The following is a 19,099-nucleotide window of genomic DNA, read 5'->3' as shown; positions in this document are numbered from 1 at the left end:
TCCTTCAACTGTAAAATGTGGCTAAAGCCACATTGGTCTGAGAACCAAATCACATGAACATTGGGAATCACGTGGTGCTTGGCACACATAATACTTAAAACAGAGTAGCTGTTAATAGCAATATGAATTAAACAAGAGTGAACAAATAAGAGGCTAAACTGTTACATCAAAATCTTTGAACAAGAGTTGTGTTCTCATTCAGTACCTGAAACAAAAACAAAGCTAGAATAATTTTTGAACTTTATAGATTTTTAAGCTTTTCTAACACAAAGTCTTATTCAATAAAGTAACTTTATATAAACAGCTCCGAATTTTAGACACATTTTTGTTTTCATTTTTCCATTTACCAGGATCATACTGATAAAGTTGTGGAAGTATCTGAAAATACTTAATTATCCTATGTATTATAAATATGGTTATTAGAGGAGACAGTGTCATAAAACTGTAGAGCTGGCGGAGTCCTGAGTATAATTATTTCAATTTCCTCATTTAGCTGGGATTATGCAAGGCTCAGAAATAACAGAATTCCCCCAGCTGCCCAGATAGCGAGGAGGAAAGTCAAGCTGGCAGCCACAGCCTTCTGACTTCCAGTCCAGGTCTCTCCATACAAGAAGGCTACTCGATATGGGACAGATACAATTTGCTATCTGAAGATTATCCTTGTGAACAAGTCTTTGTGTGCAAGGAGGGAATGAGCACTGTGTATTTGCACAGAGAAAACTGGGATGCTTTTGAAGAGATGGACACTTAACTGGCGAGCAGGAGTTAGAAGGTGTTTATTACTTTCCCCTCAGAATCTTGGTCAAAGCATCTTTTGTGAAGATGCATCAGTGAGAACACTGTCTCCCCAATAGACTGGTTTAAGAACATTTATGCTTTCCTGAGAACTGAATTTCTGAAAATATTGACCAAGAGTTTATATACTCTTTAATCCAAACTCTCTGTTTTTACCTTATTGTACTGTGGTCTCTTGGTAAACAGACACTTGTAGAAGACAATAAATTTGTCAATATGATATTATTTCATAAATTAAATAAAATCTTCTGCTCCATTATTTCAAATACAGGAAATCAACTTAAAGTTAACAATGAGGCTAAGGGAACAATTGGAATATATATTGAATGTATATATATAAATATATCTATAATAGCTTTCAAATTTGCTGACATATTTCTCCCAGTTTACTTCATCATGATACAAAATGTAAAACAAGTTCAGCTATGTGAAAAACAAAGTTTTGATACTTGATTTGTATGCCATTCCTAAAACAGACTTTATGAGATCAATATCAAATAGTTGTTCTACAAATATAAATAGTTGGTATAAGCCTCCTTTCTAGGTTACTTATATAAAAAGAGAGAGGGGGACATTTAGGCATGAACAATTACCAACTCTTCAAATTGATCTTCAAAAATATTTTTAACTTCAGAATGTAAATTACTAATTTAGAAATCCTGAGAGAAGAAGGGATGTTTATTTTAAGGCTCTGGGGAAACTCTTGAGTATTCCAGTCTTTAGGGCAAACAAACAAAGAACCATTTAGATCCATGTCTATTTTGTTTTTTAACTAGGCCCAGTTTTGAGCAGGAGTAGGAAATATATAATACATAATTTATGGATCTAACCTAAAATGTTTGGGCAAAATGCAATATCAAAGCAAACAAACAAGCCCCCCAAACCCAAAACAAACCAAAAAATTCCAACTATGTATCTCTATCTACATTACTACCTATACCTTTAATGACTCATCCATATCTGTAGGTCTGCTGGATGGCATCAGCGATTCAAAGGAGATGAACTTAGGTAGACACCAGGAGATAAAGAGGGATAGGGAGTCCTGGCTTGCTGCACGCAGTCCATGGGATCGCAAAGAGTCAGATACGACTGAGCTACTGAACAACAATCTCTCTTTTCCAGTACGTGTCTGGTTCTGGTAACCCTATTTCTTCCAGGAAGAAGGGGCATCGCAGAAGCCCTTGAATGGGACAAGAAAGTCGACAGGAACAGGTAATCTCGCTCTAAAAACGTCCTGAGTGAAAAGGTGAGGAGGGAACAGGCCCAAATAGTGTTGCTGCTCCTGCTAAGTCGCTTCAGTCGTGTCCGACTCTGTGCGACCCTATAGATGGCAGCCCACCAGGCTCCCCCTTCCCTGGGATTCTCCAGTGTTCCTTCTCCATTGCATGAAAGTGAAGAGTGAAAGTGAAGTCGCTCAGTTGTGTCCGACTCCTAGCGACCCCATGGACTGCAGCCTACCAGGCTCCTCCTATGGGATTTGCCAGGCAAGAGTACTGGAGTGGGGTGCCATTGCCTTCTCCGCCGAGGAGTGTTAGAAGAAACCAAAGTGGCCTAAAAAGGAGACCAGCGCGAGCCCCTGAGCAGTTTCACTTCCGCAGGGAGCCCAGCGCGGTGAGCCCTCGCCCTGCGGCCCGCGCCCAGGGGCTGCGTTTCCGGGACCTCGGCAGCAGCAGCCGCGGTGGGAAGCGGGCTGAGGACAGCGAGGCCCGGAGACCAGGTCGAGGAGAACCTCAGATCGGGAGAGTCAGGGCTCGGCGGGCACGCGTCCAGGCGCCTGGGCTTCAGCGGCCGCGATGCTGCCAGCAGCGCCAGGCTGGGCGCGCGGGAGCTGCGAGCAGCCTGCCGGCGGCCCAGCGCCCCCAGGTGGGTGCGCGCGCGGTCGGGAGGCGGGAGGGAGACCGGCCGGCCCCGGGGTCCCGCGGAGACCGTGCTCCTCGCGGTGGGGGATCAGGCTGCCGCTCTGCCGGCGCCTGCCGCGGGCTTCTTGGCCGGGGAACCCGGACCCGAGCAGGTGGAAGCACTCTTGAAATCTGGGCAGCGCGCCACCGCCAGTGCTGCAACTTCTAAGTAGCTGGCACTTTCCAGAGCACCTGGGACAGCCTCCTCTAGTATCCAAAATCACCTTGGAATGTGTTACAGTTACACATCAGCCTAAAAATTCTGTCAACATGTTACAGCAGAACTGCCCGTTTACCTGCCGGGGCTCCCCGAATCCAACCCGGTAAATGGCCTGTGACCTGCTAGTCAGAGAGATTACTTTCTGCAGAAAGTCCTCGAAACAGCTTTTCCTAACGCAAAAGGAAAAGCAGTCAATGCGTCTGAAAAATAAATGCATTTACGGGTCAAATGGAAGTGAAGGCACTTGTTTTCACTTCTTTTTGAAATATGTCAAATGCATTTGTGAATTGTATAATGAATATAAAAAGTGTTCAGCTTTGAAAATTAAAAAGAAAAAGGCTTCACTTGCATATTAAGAGTACTGAAGATGTACACACTGACATAAGCGATAAAAAATCTGAATGAAATTCTATTGATTTGCTGAATGGAGTTTCTCATAGCTTACTAGCATTTAAAAAAATTAAATTATGGTTTTAGCTATGGGAAATGTGTTTTTTCATATACGAGTTTCAAAATACTGCTTTTTAGTTAAAATGGGAAGTGTACTTGTGGCAGTGGAAATGACAAGAAAAGAACTGATATCTTAATATGTTAACTTTCTGTGTAGTGAACACTGACATTCTGAAAGCCGTGGTCTGATGGACTGCATCTTGGCTTGCTTCAGTAAATAAACCAGCCATATCTTTTGAACCTTGAGCAGGTTAGCTCTTTTGTAATTTTGGTTGAACAATTTTGTTAAATAGAATCAGCTACAATTTGTTTCAAACTTCTAGATTGAGCAGTTTAGACAAAACATAACTATTATTTCACTTAATGCCCAAGTAATGCTTTGAAGTGTTTGGTAGTATGAATAATGCTGCAGTGATGTAAACCACCTTTTGTCTCATTCTGAGTATTCTTGTTCCTCCTGTGCATTTCCCCTCATCTCTTTTGGTCCTTCCAATACAATATTATTTCACTTGATTCATTTATCTCCTTATTTGGCTCAGCTAATGACACTTCTAACGAGCTCTCTTTTGTTATTAACCCATGCCATTCCTTGATGTGAATAGTCTTTTAAAAGAACTAGTTCTGATTAATCTCTCTCTCTCTCTCTTTTTTTTAACGAACACCTTTTTGTGTGACCTCTCTCTCTGCTTTGGGCAGGTGTCTCTGTAGCATCATAGACTTGGGCTAAATGTGACACATTAGGGGTTAGTTACTCCAACTGCCTCACTTTAGACATGAGAAAAGTAAGACTCAATGAGTGAGTTGCCCACAGTTCCATAACCAATAAATATCTGAAGATCTCATTCATCATTTCACCAACAGTCTTCTACCTACCCATCCCCAAGAGTTGTGTAGTAATACGAGTGTAAAATGGGCAAACACAATCTAAAGTGGTAAATAACAGTTTCATGCCTATGAAGATATATTTCCAGCAGTTGGTGTATTTTGTATTTGTAATGACAATACTGTATAAACTTCCATCAGAGTGTTCAACTTGTCCTTTAGTGGAAGCAGGAAAAATATGGTACCCAGAACTAAGACAGTGTGAAAATGATGCACAGTGGATAAAAATTCCATTTAGACTCTTTTTTCTGGTTTATAAGTAACTAGATACTGTCTACTAATGTCCAAAAGAGAAGTTCCTTCTTTGTTTTATTCCAAAACTGATGATTGTTTAAATCTAATTTTGACTGCTACCTTCAATAAAGACTGTTTACTAAAGCATAGAATATTCCCTACTCCATAGTTTCTGTATTTCTTATTAATATTACTTGAGGCCTCTGATGAAGACAGAGATGAATTGTTAGGTTAAAAGCAGAGCACATCTGTCCTGTCTCACCATATGCTAGATGCTTGTACATAGTTTGTGAGGAAGATAGTTTGTCTAAGTATTGTGTCTAAAGTTCTTGAGGATTTGAAACTTTCCCTCCAACTACAATCTTCCAGCATAGTCAGTGATCTAGATTTCTACTATGGGAGATTCCTTTATTTAACTCTGCTGACTGATAAAACTTTCTTCAGACAAGCTGGAAAGGTTCTCTCTGGGTTCTGTCTGATAGGCTTATTTATGCTGAGATTTTAAAGAGAGGTGCTCTTTCAGGGCCTTCTTTTATGGAATAATTGTATAATATTTAATTGCTTAGGATTTCAGGCATACAGCAGCATATTGGGCATAGGAACCTTTTTTTGCCATGTCTTTCTGAACACGTGCTATAGGCGATCATGATCATGCCCTACTTATGATGGCCTCAGCTCAGACTGGAGAGGCAATGGCAACCCATTCCAGTACTCTTGCCTGGAAAATCCCATGGCCGGAGGGGCCTGGTAGGCTGCAGTCCATGGGGTCCCAAAGAGTTGGCACGACTAAGTGACTTCACTTTCCCTTTTCACTTTCATGCATTGGAAAAGAAAATGGCAACCCACTCCAGTGTTCTTGCCTGGAAAATCCCAGGGATGGGGGAGCTTGGTGGGCTGCCATCTATGGGGTCGCACAGAGTCCGACATGACTGAAGTGACTTAGCAGCAGCAGCAGCTCAGACTGCTTTAAATCCAGTCTAGCTTCATTGCTTATCTGCTTTGTGATCTTGAATAAATAAATAAATCTATCATTATATCAATTTGCCCAGTTACAAAGTAAATGTGGATTGAACAATAGCATTTATTTGAAGGAATGTTTTTGAGTATTAAAGGGGAAAATGCATGTGAAGTGCTTTTCAAGGTGCCATAGCAAATAGTAATTGCCTAATACATGTTGGCTATTGTTTTACTCCTTTGGTCATTGATTGATAGTGTCATATTTACATGTAACAAGTAAAATTCTTCTGGAGAAACTGCCTCGTGTTGGCTTGGGGAAAAACTTAAAAGGATGAAGTCATCAAACTCCCACATCAAAAAAAATAAAACTGGGAAGTGTGGCTTCCTATAGAAAGATATTGTCATAATCTTGGGGAAATAGTGTAGTTAATAGTTCCAGGAGGAGGGAAAAAAGAATCCACAATGAGAAAAAAAAGAAAGATTGATTAGACTAGGGCAGTTACAAGAAAGAATAAAATGGGAATTTAATAGGACAAAATGAGAGCTATATCATTATGGAATTATTTCTCCATATCACAGAGAATCAATTATGACCCAATTAAGGAAAAAAAAATGTATGTTTAAAAAGTAAGCATCAAATGTAAAATTGTGGGACATTTCATCAAATTATAAGAAGATAGAAGATCTGTTTTACCAAAATATTTACTGCTGGGCTAAAAACAAACTAATGTAAAGAATATCATTCCTGCCAAATATAAATCACATGTTTTAAGAAATTAAATGGCTGCTACCTGATCATCAGGGCTCTCCTGGTGGCTCAGATGGTAAAGAAGCTGCCTGCCAATACAAGAGGCCTGGCTGTGATCCTTGGGTTGGGAAGATCCCCTGGAGAAGGGAATGGCAATCCACTCCAGTATTCTTGCCTGGAGAATTCCATGGACAGAGGAGACTGGTGGGCTACAGTCCATGGGGTCACCAAGCAACTTTCACTCACTACCTGATCATCTAAGGTACAGTTGCTATTTTATTACTTTCTATATATATATTATAGAATATCTTACAATAATTTTGGAGATGTATATGAAATAAGAATAGGAAGGACAAATATTCTAGAAGTTATTATTTAAAAATGAGTTGTTATATGGTCTTGTAATTCTTTCCTATTTTAAATATAAAGAATGGTATCTATGTTTTACTGCAGATACTGAAATAGTTCAGGTGGTGAAGATAACAGATATTGTATGGATTTATTTATTTTTCACTCTTGTATTTATTTTTCACTCAGAAATATAATGAACATTTTAGACCTTTACCATTAGGCATAGATTTCTTTGCTGCTTCCAAATGCTTCTGATTGAGATAATCCAGAAAGATTACTTCTCTTTGTAATCATGAGAAGTAATTCATTATTGCCTTGTGGTTTTTTATAAGATTTTCTTTGTATCCAGTTCAAGTTTTGCTTTATCATATGAATTATGTGTCATATTTCCTTTTCTTTTAAGCTTCATATTAGTAATTCTCATTGCTTCATTTTTATGTGTTCCATTTAATAAGGAAGACATACTGAAAAGCATGAGACATTCTTAACATGGAATTTCATTTGCCTAATTTTGTTTGGTCATGATCTAGGTTGAGGTGTCAACCTCATCCTTCAGTCAAGATCAATGGTCTCATTCCCTTTTTGTTCATATTTATCTGTAGGATCATGTCTAACTTTCAGAAAAACAATATAGTTTCAGACTACTTGAAATTTTTGCCTTTTAGTAGCTACCATTTATTATGTTTCTACTTTGAATTTATGTGATTGAGATATCACATTACTTTGATAGGTGAGCATGTCAGAAGACTAGCACCTAATTTGGACAAGAAGTTATGTTGTTTCATATAATCATATGAAAACATTTAATAATTCATTGTGGCCTTTCATTTCCTAACAGTTTTCTAAACTATTAAAGTCTTTTTTTAGGGGATGGGGTGCAGGGTGGAGAAACATCAACATGTAGAAACTTATCACATCAAAGTGGTAAGATTCTATAAAATCATGGCACTGGAATGACAAATTGTAGAGTATTTCTTGTGACTGTATAAAGAATCCTTAAGATGTACACATTTTCTACATTGGCCAATCACATTTTATTTAGATTTAGAAGACCAGTGTAATTAAGAAATCTCAGGAGACAACTACAGTTTTAATGTAATTCGTGAACTATTGGGTCCCTGTTGGAGCCAGTCCTTTGACTGCTTAATGGCCAGTGATGTGTGTTGTCTGGCATTTAAAGATTTGTTGGATTCAACAAAGCCCTTCTTTCCTTCCAAACAATAGATAATGAGACTGTTAGCAGTCGAAGGTCAATGTTCGGTGACATACAATAGAGAATGACAACTAGTTGACTCGTGTGGAAGATGGATAATTAGACAAAAGACTAGAAGAGAGAATTAAGGAGAAAGACAGAGGGAAGAGTCTTGGTTTCTGACTTTCCATTTGCAGGTCGTGTAGGACCCCGCTGCTCTTGTTGTTCTGATATTGTCTGTTCATGAAATGCCTGTGACATCCTGCAATGACTTTTTCTTTATATGAACTAGTTTGAATAAGTTTCTTTTTTTTTTGGAGGAAAAAAAGAGTTTGGGTTAGAATACCTTTATTTCTCAAACACTGCCATTCCTGTTCCTGTAAGCTTTTCCTCTTTTAGAAAATTGCTGTTATTGTTAAAGCAATCTTTAAGAATCTTCTATTGAAAGTTAAAAATCATCAGAATTAGATCTATTCCTTTTATGTGCTAAAAATAGAGTGCCTTGTGAGGTGAGTCTGGTGAGTCCTCTAGATAAAAATATTTGGAGTTTTCTAGCTTTATGGTGCATGTTTGAAAACTTGAAGTCTCTATAGTTGGTGAGGAAATAATTCATTCAAAGGTTAGTATTATGAGTTAAGCACTATGAAGTCTAGAGTTTTGAACTGTGTAGTTATAAAATTATATTAATTATAAAATTTAGCAATAGAATTTTTATGCTTTGTTAATACAATGCTTTTACTTATATGAAAAGTTTGTAGCATGCTGTTTCTGACAAACTTTTAAAATGTGTTTAAATTGAGGCACACAAAGAGGATCCTTATGACATTTATCTTAGTAAAAAAGAAAGAGGAATTATAAAATTCCTCCAGCATAATTTACAAGCTATTATCTCAATCCTCCTGGCAGATGATAAAAAATAGCATCACTGACAGGCCATTGTGAAGCCTTTATCCACACTATCAGTGGGCTAATATCAACCTGAAGCAGTGTAATCAGCATTTTACTTCAGAGATCGGTCCTTGATTGAGATCTTTTGTAGTAATCGAGTAGGAAGTTTAGTATCCTCATTAGGTGACAGATGATATGTTATTAATAGTGTTAATGATCGCCTTGGAAAACAAGGTTAGAATTCAGTGTGCTCTTACCAAATTGGAGAGATAGACACAAATTAATGAAGTTCAGGTGTGATCAATTAAGTGTAATGATGTAAGTGAAGGAAGGAGACTCTGAGTGACAGACAATTTTTCAGATTTTAACAAGGTTACAGTCAGTCTTCTAATGAGCAAGGGGAGAGATGCAGAAGAAGAAGCTGGAAAAGTAAACTGAAACTCAATTACATAAGCCTGTATGAAAAGTCCCCTAAGTATGAGTAGATACTGAAGCATTTTAAAACAGAAGCATAACATGACTAGATTTTTGTTTTTAGAAGATCATGTGAAAGGTTATTCTTCTTCTAAATCACCTTCTGAATCAATGAAGGTGAAAATAAAAAGAGCTTATGATCTGAAAAAAATAAAAGATCTTGTGAGGTGCTTTTGGTACAGTTAATTGGAAGAAGTCAACAATGGAAGTTTTTGAACAATTAGGAATTTATCCAAAAGTAAAATAAAGGGAGAAGTGGACGTGTTTATTGAGAACTATTACTTACATGCTTTTTGTGCTGTTGTAGTAGATACAGAGTCTGAGGGGGAAAGAGATGTGGAGAGTCAATGGTAGGTTTGTGGCATGGAAAACTGGGAAGGTCGTAAGTTGTCATTTACTCTAATGGAAAAGACTGAAGGAGCAGGAAGAAATGGCAAGGGCATGAACACATTCAATTTCAATTTTGCATATGTTACATTTGGGCTAGATGAGAAATACTCAGGTAGCAATGTCAGATAAGCATTTGATGTTATGATATGGAGTTCAGAAAGGGAGTTCAGGCTAGAGATATAAAATTGGGGAAAGTACTTGGCTCAGCTAGTAAAGAGTCTCCCTGCCAATGCAGGAGATATATATTGATCCCTGGGTTGGGAAGATGCCTTGGAGAAGGAAATGGCAACCCACTCCAGTATTCTTGCCTGGGAAATCCCATGGACAGAGGAGCCTAGTGGCTATACAGTCCATGGGTCACAAAGAGTTGGACACGACTGAGAGCACAGGTATGCACAGTCTTTAAAATTGCATCAGTAAATAAGATAGCAGAAAAGAAGTATCTAGAGTAGAAAGAAAAGATGACCCAGGATAAAGAACCACATAAAGTAAAATTTATATATTGATAGAGACAGAGGAGTTACCCTATATGATTGAGCAGAGGCTAAAAAGAAAAGGAGGAAAATAGTATAATGGCAAGAATTCAAGAATGAGATGTTTTGGGGAGGCAGGAGTGGTGAACGGATTGAAATTCTTTGAATAGTTCAGGTAAATTGAAGACTGAAATTTAGCTGATGGATTTGACATGAAACTTACTGATGACTGTAGGGAGAGAGGTTAAGTAGCTTTAGGAGAGGGGATGAGAGTTGAAGGGTGAAGGTAGATGAGGATGTGGATACCATGTAGACAACTTTTGAAAGCTTGGCTCCAGTATGCAGAAAGAAAGTAGCCACTGCAGGAGATGTGGGTTAAAGAAAGGGTTTTGTGTATTTGTTTTTTGTTTTAAGATCTGTGCTAGTGTAATGGTTTATTTGTACTCAAAAGCTGATAGCACTACACCAAAGGAAATTTTTTCCTATGAAAAGGTTCAGAGACAAGTTCCATAAATTTCATTATGAACACATTTTAATGTAGATATTTTCTTATGTGTTTAAATATTCTGTTTCATCCTTTCCCTTCCTTCTTTCCTTCTCTTCTTCCATGATTCTGGAGTGCCTCTCTTCTTCCTCTCCTCCCCTTCTTTCTCCTCCTTCATTCCCTTTCCCCCTCCCCATCTCCTTCTCTCTCTAGGCATGAATGTTAATGGAAAATAATGAATATTTCTTTGTATTGAACCTTTATTTCCATGCTGGATTATTCCATAGTTTTGCTTTTATTGATCATCCCTTCCTTTTTATCCAAATCTGAATCAGTGCATCACTATTACAGTCATATCTTTGCATATGCTTCAACTTGTACCCCCTTTTTTCCCGTCAGAGCTGCTTGATTAAACTCCAGCCCTGAATAAGTCTATCCAACTGTATTCTTCCTGTTTGAATCAAGTAACTGAATGTTGCCAAGTGAAAACACATTCGAGCAAGTTGGAATAGTTATACATTTGGGCAGTTCCTGTTACATACTACTTGTGTCATAGAAGATTTTGATAATAAATGACAGTGAGTTGAAAAAATTGTATTCTCTGAATGCAGATTTGTTCTATGATGTCAGATCAGTGAACTCTTACATACTTTCTGTCTGTTGATGGGCAAAAAAACACTATACTGTGCTGCCTGACACTGTATCAACTAGACATGTGGCTCTTGGGCACTTGAAATACAGCTGGTTCAAATTGAGATGTGCTGTGAATGTAAAAACACTCACTAGTTTTCAAAGATTTAAAATAGAATGTAAAATCTTTCAGTAACTTTAATATTGATTTACATGTTTTACTGGATTGAATAAAATATATTGCTATAATTTCACTTGTTTCTTTTTATTTGTTGTTATATAGCTGTTAAAAAATTAAAATGACATATGGGATTTGCACTTGTGATTTATATTGTATTTTTTGTTGGATAGCACTGCTCTAAGTTTTCAAAAAATCCCAATGAAATCTGTTGAAGGTTTGGTTTCTTTCTTATGAAATATTGTTATAGAAATATTACCAATATCTGACATGAACAATGCTAACATAATTTACACTTCCTCCAATAGTTTAAAGAGACCCTCTCCCCATTCATGATTGCCCACAGAGGTATTTTAATAATGACATTATAGTATTATTTGAATGTTTAAATCATAGTGTAATACTAAAATAGTATAAATGCTAAAATTTACCTACCATTTTTCATATAATTTACTCGTATTTCTATTATATCTTTTACCTTAATAATTTGTGAGGTCACATTACATATTGAAGATTTAAACTGTATCTTATTATCACAGATATTTTTCTTAGTCTATTGTAATCTTTCTAAATGATTTTGATTATGGTGTTTGTTGCCACTGAATATATTTTAATGCTCATTTTTTCAAATACACTTATATTTTCTTTCACAGTTCTGTTCCCTGTCTTGGCTAGGGGAGTCTTAAAAATCTCTCAGTGACCATTGTAATTTTCTGTATTTTTTTCTAAGATTTTAATTTTTATAGTTGCATGTAGTATGCTTGGGATTTATTTTTGTGTATAGCATGAGGCTAAAATCCAACTTAAGTTTTTCTTTTTTAATATGGGCAGCTAATTGAGAAAAGCATTTATTAAATGAACCCTACTCTTGTAAGTGAATCGAAATACCACCATTGGCATACAGCAAAGTTTCATGTATCTGGGAATTTGCATTCTGAATTCTCTGTTCCACTCATGTTTTTGTTTATTCCCAAGCCAATTTCTGCTAAGGAAAGTTCTCCCAAGAAATCGCCTTTTCCATAATTTTCTTTTGGCTATTAATAGATATTTATTATTGGAGAAGGAAATGGCAACCCACTCCAGTGTTCTTGCCTGGAGAATCCCAGGGACAGAGGAGCCTGGTAGGAGGCCGTCTGTGGGATCACACAGAGTCAGACATGACTGAAGCGACTTAGCAGCAGCAGCAGCAGATATTTATTATTCTCTTTTTCCACTTGCATTTAAAGATGATTTTGTCCACTTCTCCTTCCCATGAAATAATTGGGATGTTGTGTAACACATACTTTAGAAGCATTTAATAGAAAGCCATCTAGCAGTTTTAATCAGAAAGAACTTTAAGTTAGGGAATTAAGTGTAAATATAGTTGCTCAGTCATGTCAGACTCTTGGTGACCCCATGGACTGTAACCTGCCAGGCTTCTCTGTACATGGGATTCTCCAGGCAAGAATACTGGAATGAGTTGCCATGCCCTCCTCTAGGGGATCTTCCTGACTCAGGGATTGAACTCGAGTCCCTTGTGTCTCCTGTATTGCAGGCAGATTTTTTTACCATTAGCGCCAATCAACATTAAATGTTATTAACTATTCTGTTGGATTAATATGGATAGAAAATTCTGTGTCCAAAAGGTCCAAGGTTTCAGAATAAGTATATAGTAACTTGGGTTATTTAATTCAGTTGACAAAGTTGGAAACTTTCAACTCACTCGTATTGCAGTTACATGAAGATTGAACTTTCCTGATGTGCCTCTGTGAAAAAATGTAACAAGATATTACTTTCTATATTTGAGATGTCTTTCCAGATAATATTTTATCACAAAAGTAGTTCATTAATTCAGTTGAATCATTAATTGGAAAAATGTGACTTTTGCACTGAAATTATGAGATGGAAAATATCTAATATTTTATTAGTATTAAACTGAATAAGATGTTAAAATGAAAAAAAAGACACATAATTCCTTTTTAAAAAGAACTTGATAGATCTTTGGACATACGTATAGAGTTTCAGTTTAAAATTTATCAAAAATTTTGTTTGTATTATAGACCAAACTAATCTCCCAATCTCTTACCTGTTTCCCATACATTTTTCCAGTTTTACATTGTTAAAATTGATCATGTTATTTGACAAGATAACTTAGGCTGCAAGTTGTGTTCACCTTTGTGGGTTGATTATCTGTCAGTTCAGTCAGTTCAGTTCAGTCGCTCAGTTGTGTCCGACTCTTTGCAACCCCATGAATTGCAGCACGCCAGGCCTCCCTGTCCATCACCAACTCCCGGAGTTCACTCAAACTCATGTCCATCGAGTTGGTGATGCCATCCAGCCATCTCATCCTCTGTTGTCCCCTTCTCCTCCTGCCCCCAATCCCTCCCAGCATCAGAGTCTTTTCCAATGAGTCAACTCTTTGCATGAGGTGACCAAAGTACTGGAGTTTCAGCTTTAGCATCATTCCTTCCAAAGAACACCCAGGACTGATCTCCTTTAGAATGGACTGGTTGGATCTCCTTGCAGTCCAAGGGACTCTCAAGAATCTTCTCCAACACACAGTTCAAAAGCATCAATTCTTTGGCACTCAATCTGTGTCAACTCAGATATAGGATCTGTCACTTGTGTGACTTTGAGCTGATTACGTATCTAGGATCCAATTCTTTTATATCTGGAGTGGGTAACACACCTATTTTATAGCCTCATGATGATAAATATAATTCTGTGTGTAGAGTACCTAGAGCATTCATAACAGGTGCTTAGCAAATGGCCGATATTATATTCAGCATAAGCTACATTCAACTTGCACTTTTATTAGAAGGAATGTGTTTACATGGCTCATTCTCACACTTCTGGTGTCGCATACATATGAATCTCAGGATTGAGAGCCTCATATAAATGTTCTTTCAGTTCTCCTGTTTAATTTTTCTCAACACTACATTAAACAGTATAATATCTCAAACACATGTTTCTCTGGGTTTTCACTCCAAACTGAACTTGAAGAAACCTGTGATCTGTTATGAAAATAAATGCTATGGTTCTATATATGAATACTATGTAGTCTTCAGGGAAAATAGTTAATGGGTTAAGAACATTTTTCTCATTTTGAGAATTTAATTCTGTTTAAGCATCATATTTTTAAAAATAAAAATGTAGTAAACTTTCATTTCTTTATTCTTGAAGGAGACTTTGTTCATAGCTATACCATATATTATACTTCCTGCTCTCCCAGCCCTATGAAGACAGAGGAACATACAGAAAAACTGGACCGTAGTGTAGTTGACTCAGCCTCTGAAGTTTTGCAATGAAGGCATTTCTTATATCATCATGTAATTAAATAATAGTTGATATAGTTGTGCAGGTAATGTTTTAGCGATATATTTGAAATCGTTTAAATTATGTCTGAGCAGTGTATTCCTTATAGGGTATAAATCTATACAGTGTTTCACCTAGACATCTAAGGGTGAGCAGAATAACAGAAAGGATCCCCAAAGCAAATTTCTAGTTCTGAGTAACCCACAGTTCCTGTAATTATGGAAAGAAAGGGACAGCTTTTCTATTACTTTTATGAGGGCCAGCCTTCTGAGAAGCTAGCAGTTAAAACCCATTTCATTTCTGCTCTCCTTGTGAAAACATAGAGGAATCATTAGAAAGTATGTTCACATGTAGTATTTTATTGTATGACCTCTTAGAATAATTCTCTGGTCTGGTGCATATAAAAATCTAGACTCTGAACTCCTCAATATGAATTCAAAGCCCAGCAGAATCACCTAGTAGTTAGTCATAGGACCTTAAGTTACTCTGTTACAAGACCTCTCTGTACCTCACAATGAAATGAGGAAAGAGCGTGTAGTAGTACTTGAAGCAGGCAGGTACTCTGTGATTGATGACTGTCATGGTTGCTGCAAGGCAGGTAGGTCAGCAGCCACATGGGACATTATGAAGGGCGACTCATACCTCTCTTACCTGATGGTCAATGCCTCAAAAATCTAAAGAGTTCATACTTCCGAGCTTCGTTCCTTTAATGCTGTGTTTCCCCTGTTACTCCATACCATATATATTCCTTGGGAAAAAAAGATGTTCTGTGGTGAAATAAGTTTTTATATATAAATGGTATATAATATATATGTATAGGTATAAATATGATATATATATATATATATATATATATAAATATATATATATATTAGGTCATTAAAATAGCCTGAGAAATTCTGCAACTAACAGTGTCTGTTCAATTTCCTTGAAGCCATTGTCTCATAAATGTTTTTAACCATGGTATGCTTTGTTATCACAACACTGGAAGAGAAGTAAGTTCTTTTGCACAAAAATTATCATCCCTGTTAAATGGCAAAGAGTTCTTGAGATTCCTGAGTTCTTTCAACCAGAGATTGATGGCACTCTTTTTAGTTTTTTTCTTCAGTTCTGTTCATCCCATTGGATAAATAAAGTTCTCACTTTGCTGTTGACCACATTGGAAATGAGCGGAAGGGAAGGAGGCTTATCATAGAAATAAAAGTGGAGGGGGCTATAGATAGGGAAATGGTGTTGGCAGGCTAAGTAGGGCACAGACAACTTGCTGATTTTTTTAATTCTCTTATGATTATTTCTGACTTTCCTGGTGGGACTTTTATTATGGGATGTGCCAGAGAAAACAGGAGGAAATGTGGGGATGAAATGGAACTGGGAAAGAACCTAGGGAATTCTAAGATAAGAGTATTTTGGAGTGTTGTGTTTATGATGTTGATATTCAGATAGCATGTGTGCATCTTAACTGAGCAAATAACTTAAAAGATATTTTCACATGTTAAATGTATAAATCTGCCACTGTCTCAATAATCATATATGCTATGTAAATGGCCTCACATTGTTTAATTATTGGGATTTCATTCATTAGAAGATTCTAAAATTAAGAACAACTTGACATGGCCATAAACAAATGTCTTTCATGTTAGAAATGTTTGTCAATGAAGCACATGTTTGAGGCAAATATATGGGCTAATAAGAGTCACTCAAATAAATTATTGCTGAAATATTTTTCTACCTAAAACAACAGAAACTGATATAAATGCAAATAACTTAGAGAATGAGTTTTATGTCTTGGAGATGGACTAACTTAGTAGGTCACATAGAAAACAAAGTTAATATGAAAATGACTGCTATTACTCAAATAGATTGGATGCTATTTAAAGGAATGGGTAACCTCCGGCATCCGTTCAGCAGAGAGAAGCACATTAATACGTGCTTCCTGATGAGCTAGTACAAAGTGTGACATTAGAGTTGCTGATTAAGTTTATGAAAGAGAATAAGTAAAAGTGAAGCCATTTCTGAATGCCCTGTTTATGAATATCCCTGGAGTTCTATATCTACCCTTAGATAACCAGCCTGGGGTTTCCAAGTTCTTTCTTAATTGTTTGGTTTGCACATGAACTGCCTTTGATTATGAAAAAAGTTTAAAACTCACAGAACCTTTTACACAAAGATAATTTTAAGGCAGTTCTCAGTATTATGTTAATGTTTAAATCTGATAACAAATACTTTAGTTATTTTTACTAAGATTTCTATAACCTTTTAATATAACTTATTTAGTTAATTAAAATATCTTTTGGGGGTAAATAGAAAAAGTATTATTATTGTCTAAGAGTTTATGAAATTTAATATCCTGCATTTATGTCTAGAAGATTAAATCATTTTCTTTATTATTCTTTTTTTCTAAAATAATACATACCCATAGTTGAAAATATGTAACAGGCTTAAAAAAGTAGAAAAAAGAGATATATGTACTTCTAACTTTTGTTTGTCTATGTTTACTTCTAATACTTTTACTTGTTTGGCATTCTTGCTTCAATATATTTACTATTTGGATATACAATTTAAAATTACATTTGTATGGCTATTTGGTGATGTAGCATTTGTAAATATTTCTGCTGTGCTCTTGCCTCATTTAAATATATTGCACAATGTTTTAAAACAAAAGGAAACAAAAAGAAGGAAATCCACAGTGATTTATTGATAGAAGAACAGATCATCCTCCAGACAAGATTATTTTTATTAATCTAAATAATTATTTTAGTTAAGTAATTAAAATGAATTATTTTTATTAACTTAAAGAAAGACAAATTCAGTATGATTTAACTTATATAGAAGACAAAACAAATTACCCAATGTAACAAAGCCAAAACAAAGTCATAGATACAAAGAACAAACACTGGTTGCCATAGAGAAGGAGGGAGAGGGGATGAGTGAGTGGTGAGAGAGACTAAGAAGTGCAAGCTTTCAGACAAAATAAATGAGTCACGGTGCAGGGGTGGGGTGTGGGCAGGGTGAAATGTACAATAAGGGGAATATAGTCAATATTGTAATAAATTTGTATTTTAACAGATGGTAACTAGACTTATGATGATGATTATTTGTAATTTACAAAAGTGTCACATCATTATGTTGTGCACCTGAAATTAACACAGTGTTGTAGGTCAATTATATTTCAATTAAAAATAATATATGTATACTGTCTTAGCCAGTTTTAAGTATACAATTCAGTGTTGTTCCTGTAGTCACCATGTTACCTTCAGTGACTACATGGTGACATGTGGTCACCATGCTGTACATTGCCTAAGTTTCAACTCTCATTTAAATTATAATTATAAATGAGAATTATAATTTAACTTTCATTTAAATAAAGCATGAGTCTCTTTCCCAAATATTTTTCTTAATATTTCATAAGCTATGTTGCCATTGTTTTCAACATTTTCCAATGCTTATGTCACTTCGATCCCTTGAATGTATCATGATACAGTGGGAAGAGTACAGTTTTAGTGTTTGGAAAGGGTTCTATAGCCAAGCAAGTCCCCAGTGTTGTCTGCCATATTGTTTTTTAAAGATTGATGATGTAAATTAACATTTACAAGATGCTCATTGGCCCTGCAACAGTAAAGAGTTAACTTTATTAACTCTTCTAAGCCTTATTCTGGATGGTTTTCATTGTAGAAAATTTGGGAAATATAAGGAAGAAACATAAAGTTCCATTTCATTGTACTGCCCAAACTTCATCTTGTTTACATGTTGGTGTTGTGTACACTTTTTTTACCTATAAGTATGTATATAACATTTTTAAAGGCAAAATTGGACCTAACTGATGGGCCTAAAATAATAAAGAAAGAAAACAATAAGTTTTTAGGAACATAAGAAAACATTTTTGTACCAATTGATTTGAAGTCATCTGACAGAACAGGATCCAATCCTGGCTTTGTCATTAATGGACCTTCATCTTTTACAAGCCATGCAACCTCTTCGATGCCCAGGAGGCATTATGTATATTGATGATAACATCAATTATTCAAGAGAATGATAAGCTCATACTAGTAATTCAATTAGTACCTCTTATCTTAAAAAAAAAAACTACAGAAATTAAAATTGCTTTCTCTAGGCACTTGGAATTGAGAATATTTGTCAAGAAAAGGGTGGACTAATGCCTCTCTCTACATTCCTGTGTAGGAGTAATTATCCTTCTTTCATTTATCCTGCATCTCCTGTGGTAGGCTCCAGGGATATACACAAAGTTGGCTGTAGCTCTCAGGGACTGTATTTAAGTGAAATAGGATGGGACAAGCTGAGTAGCTCTATTTCCTTTTATTTTCACTCTAATTCAACATCAGGTGACTAAAAACCCTTCGGCCTGCCAAGATCTGAATAATTCAGTCATGAGAACTAGTTAGCAGGCCGAGCAGCAGCTAAAAATGTTTTCTCTGATGACTGGGGGTGACTACTGATGCGTAATTGCCATTCCAGAAAGTCACCACTCATTTTAGAATGCAGTCATGAGTAGTCTCTTGGGACAGAGTTTTGCAAATTTTATTCTCCTAAGACCTTCCAAAGC

General features: G+C 36.3%; 1 protein-coding gene across 5 annotated transcripts in view; it reads left to right on the top strand.

Moving 5' to 3' along the window:
• The first annotated feature begins 2,174 nt into the window (after positions 1-2,174).
• Positions 2,175-19,099, top strand: part of BANK1 (B cell scaffold protein with ankyrin repeats 1) — a 321,139-nt gene continuing 304,214 nt past the window's right edge. The window contains exon 1 of one of the 5 annotated variants that reach the window (XM_024993521.2): positions 2,175-2,658. In XM_024993521.2, the coding sequence (XP_024849289.1) occupies positions 2,589-2,658 (70 nt within the window). In that variant the 5' untranslated portion in view covers positions 2,175-2,588. The remainder of the gene's footprint in view (positions 2,659-19,099) is intronic. The other 4 variants (XM_059887725.1, XM_059887724.1, XM_010805953.3 and 1 more) reach the window with 4 other exon arrangements.

Source organism: Bos taurus, chromosome 6 (assembly GCF_002263795.3).
Source record: "Bos taurus isolate L1 Dominette 01449 registration number 42190680 breed Hereford chromosome 6, ARS-UCD2.0, whole genome shotgun sequence".
Classification (NCBI taxonomy): domain Eukaryota; kingdom Metazoa; phylum Chordata; class Mammalia; order Artiodactyla; family Bovidae; genus Bos; species Bos taurus.
Note: the sequence above shows the minus strand (reverse complement) of the source record. Positions and strands in the feature narration are given on the sequence as shown.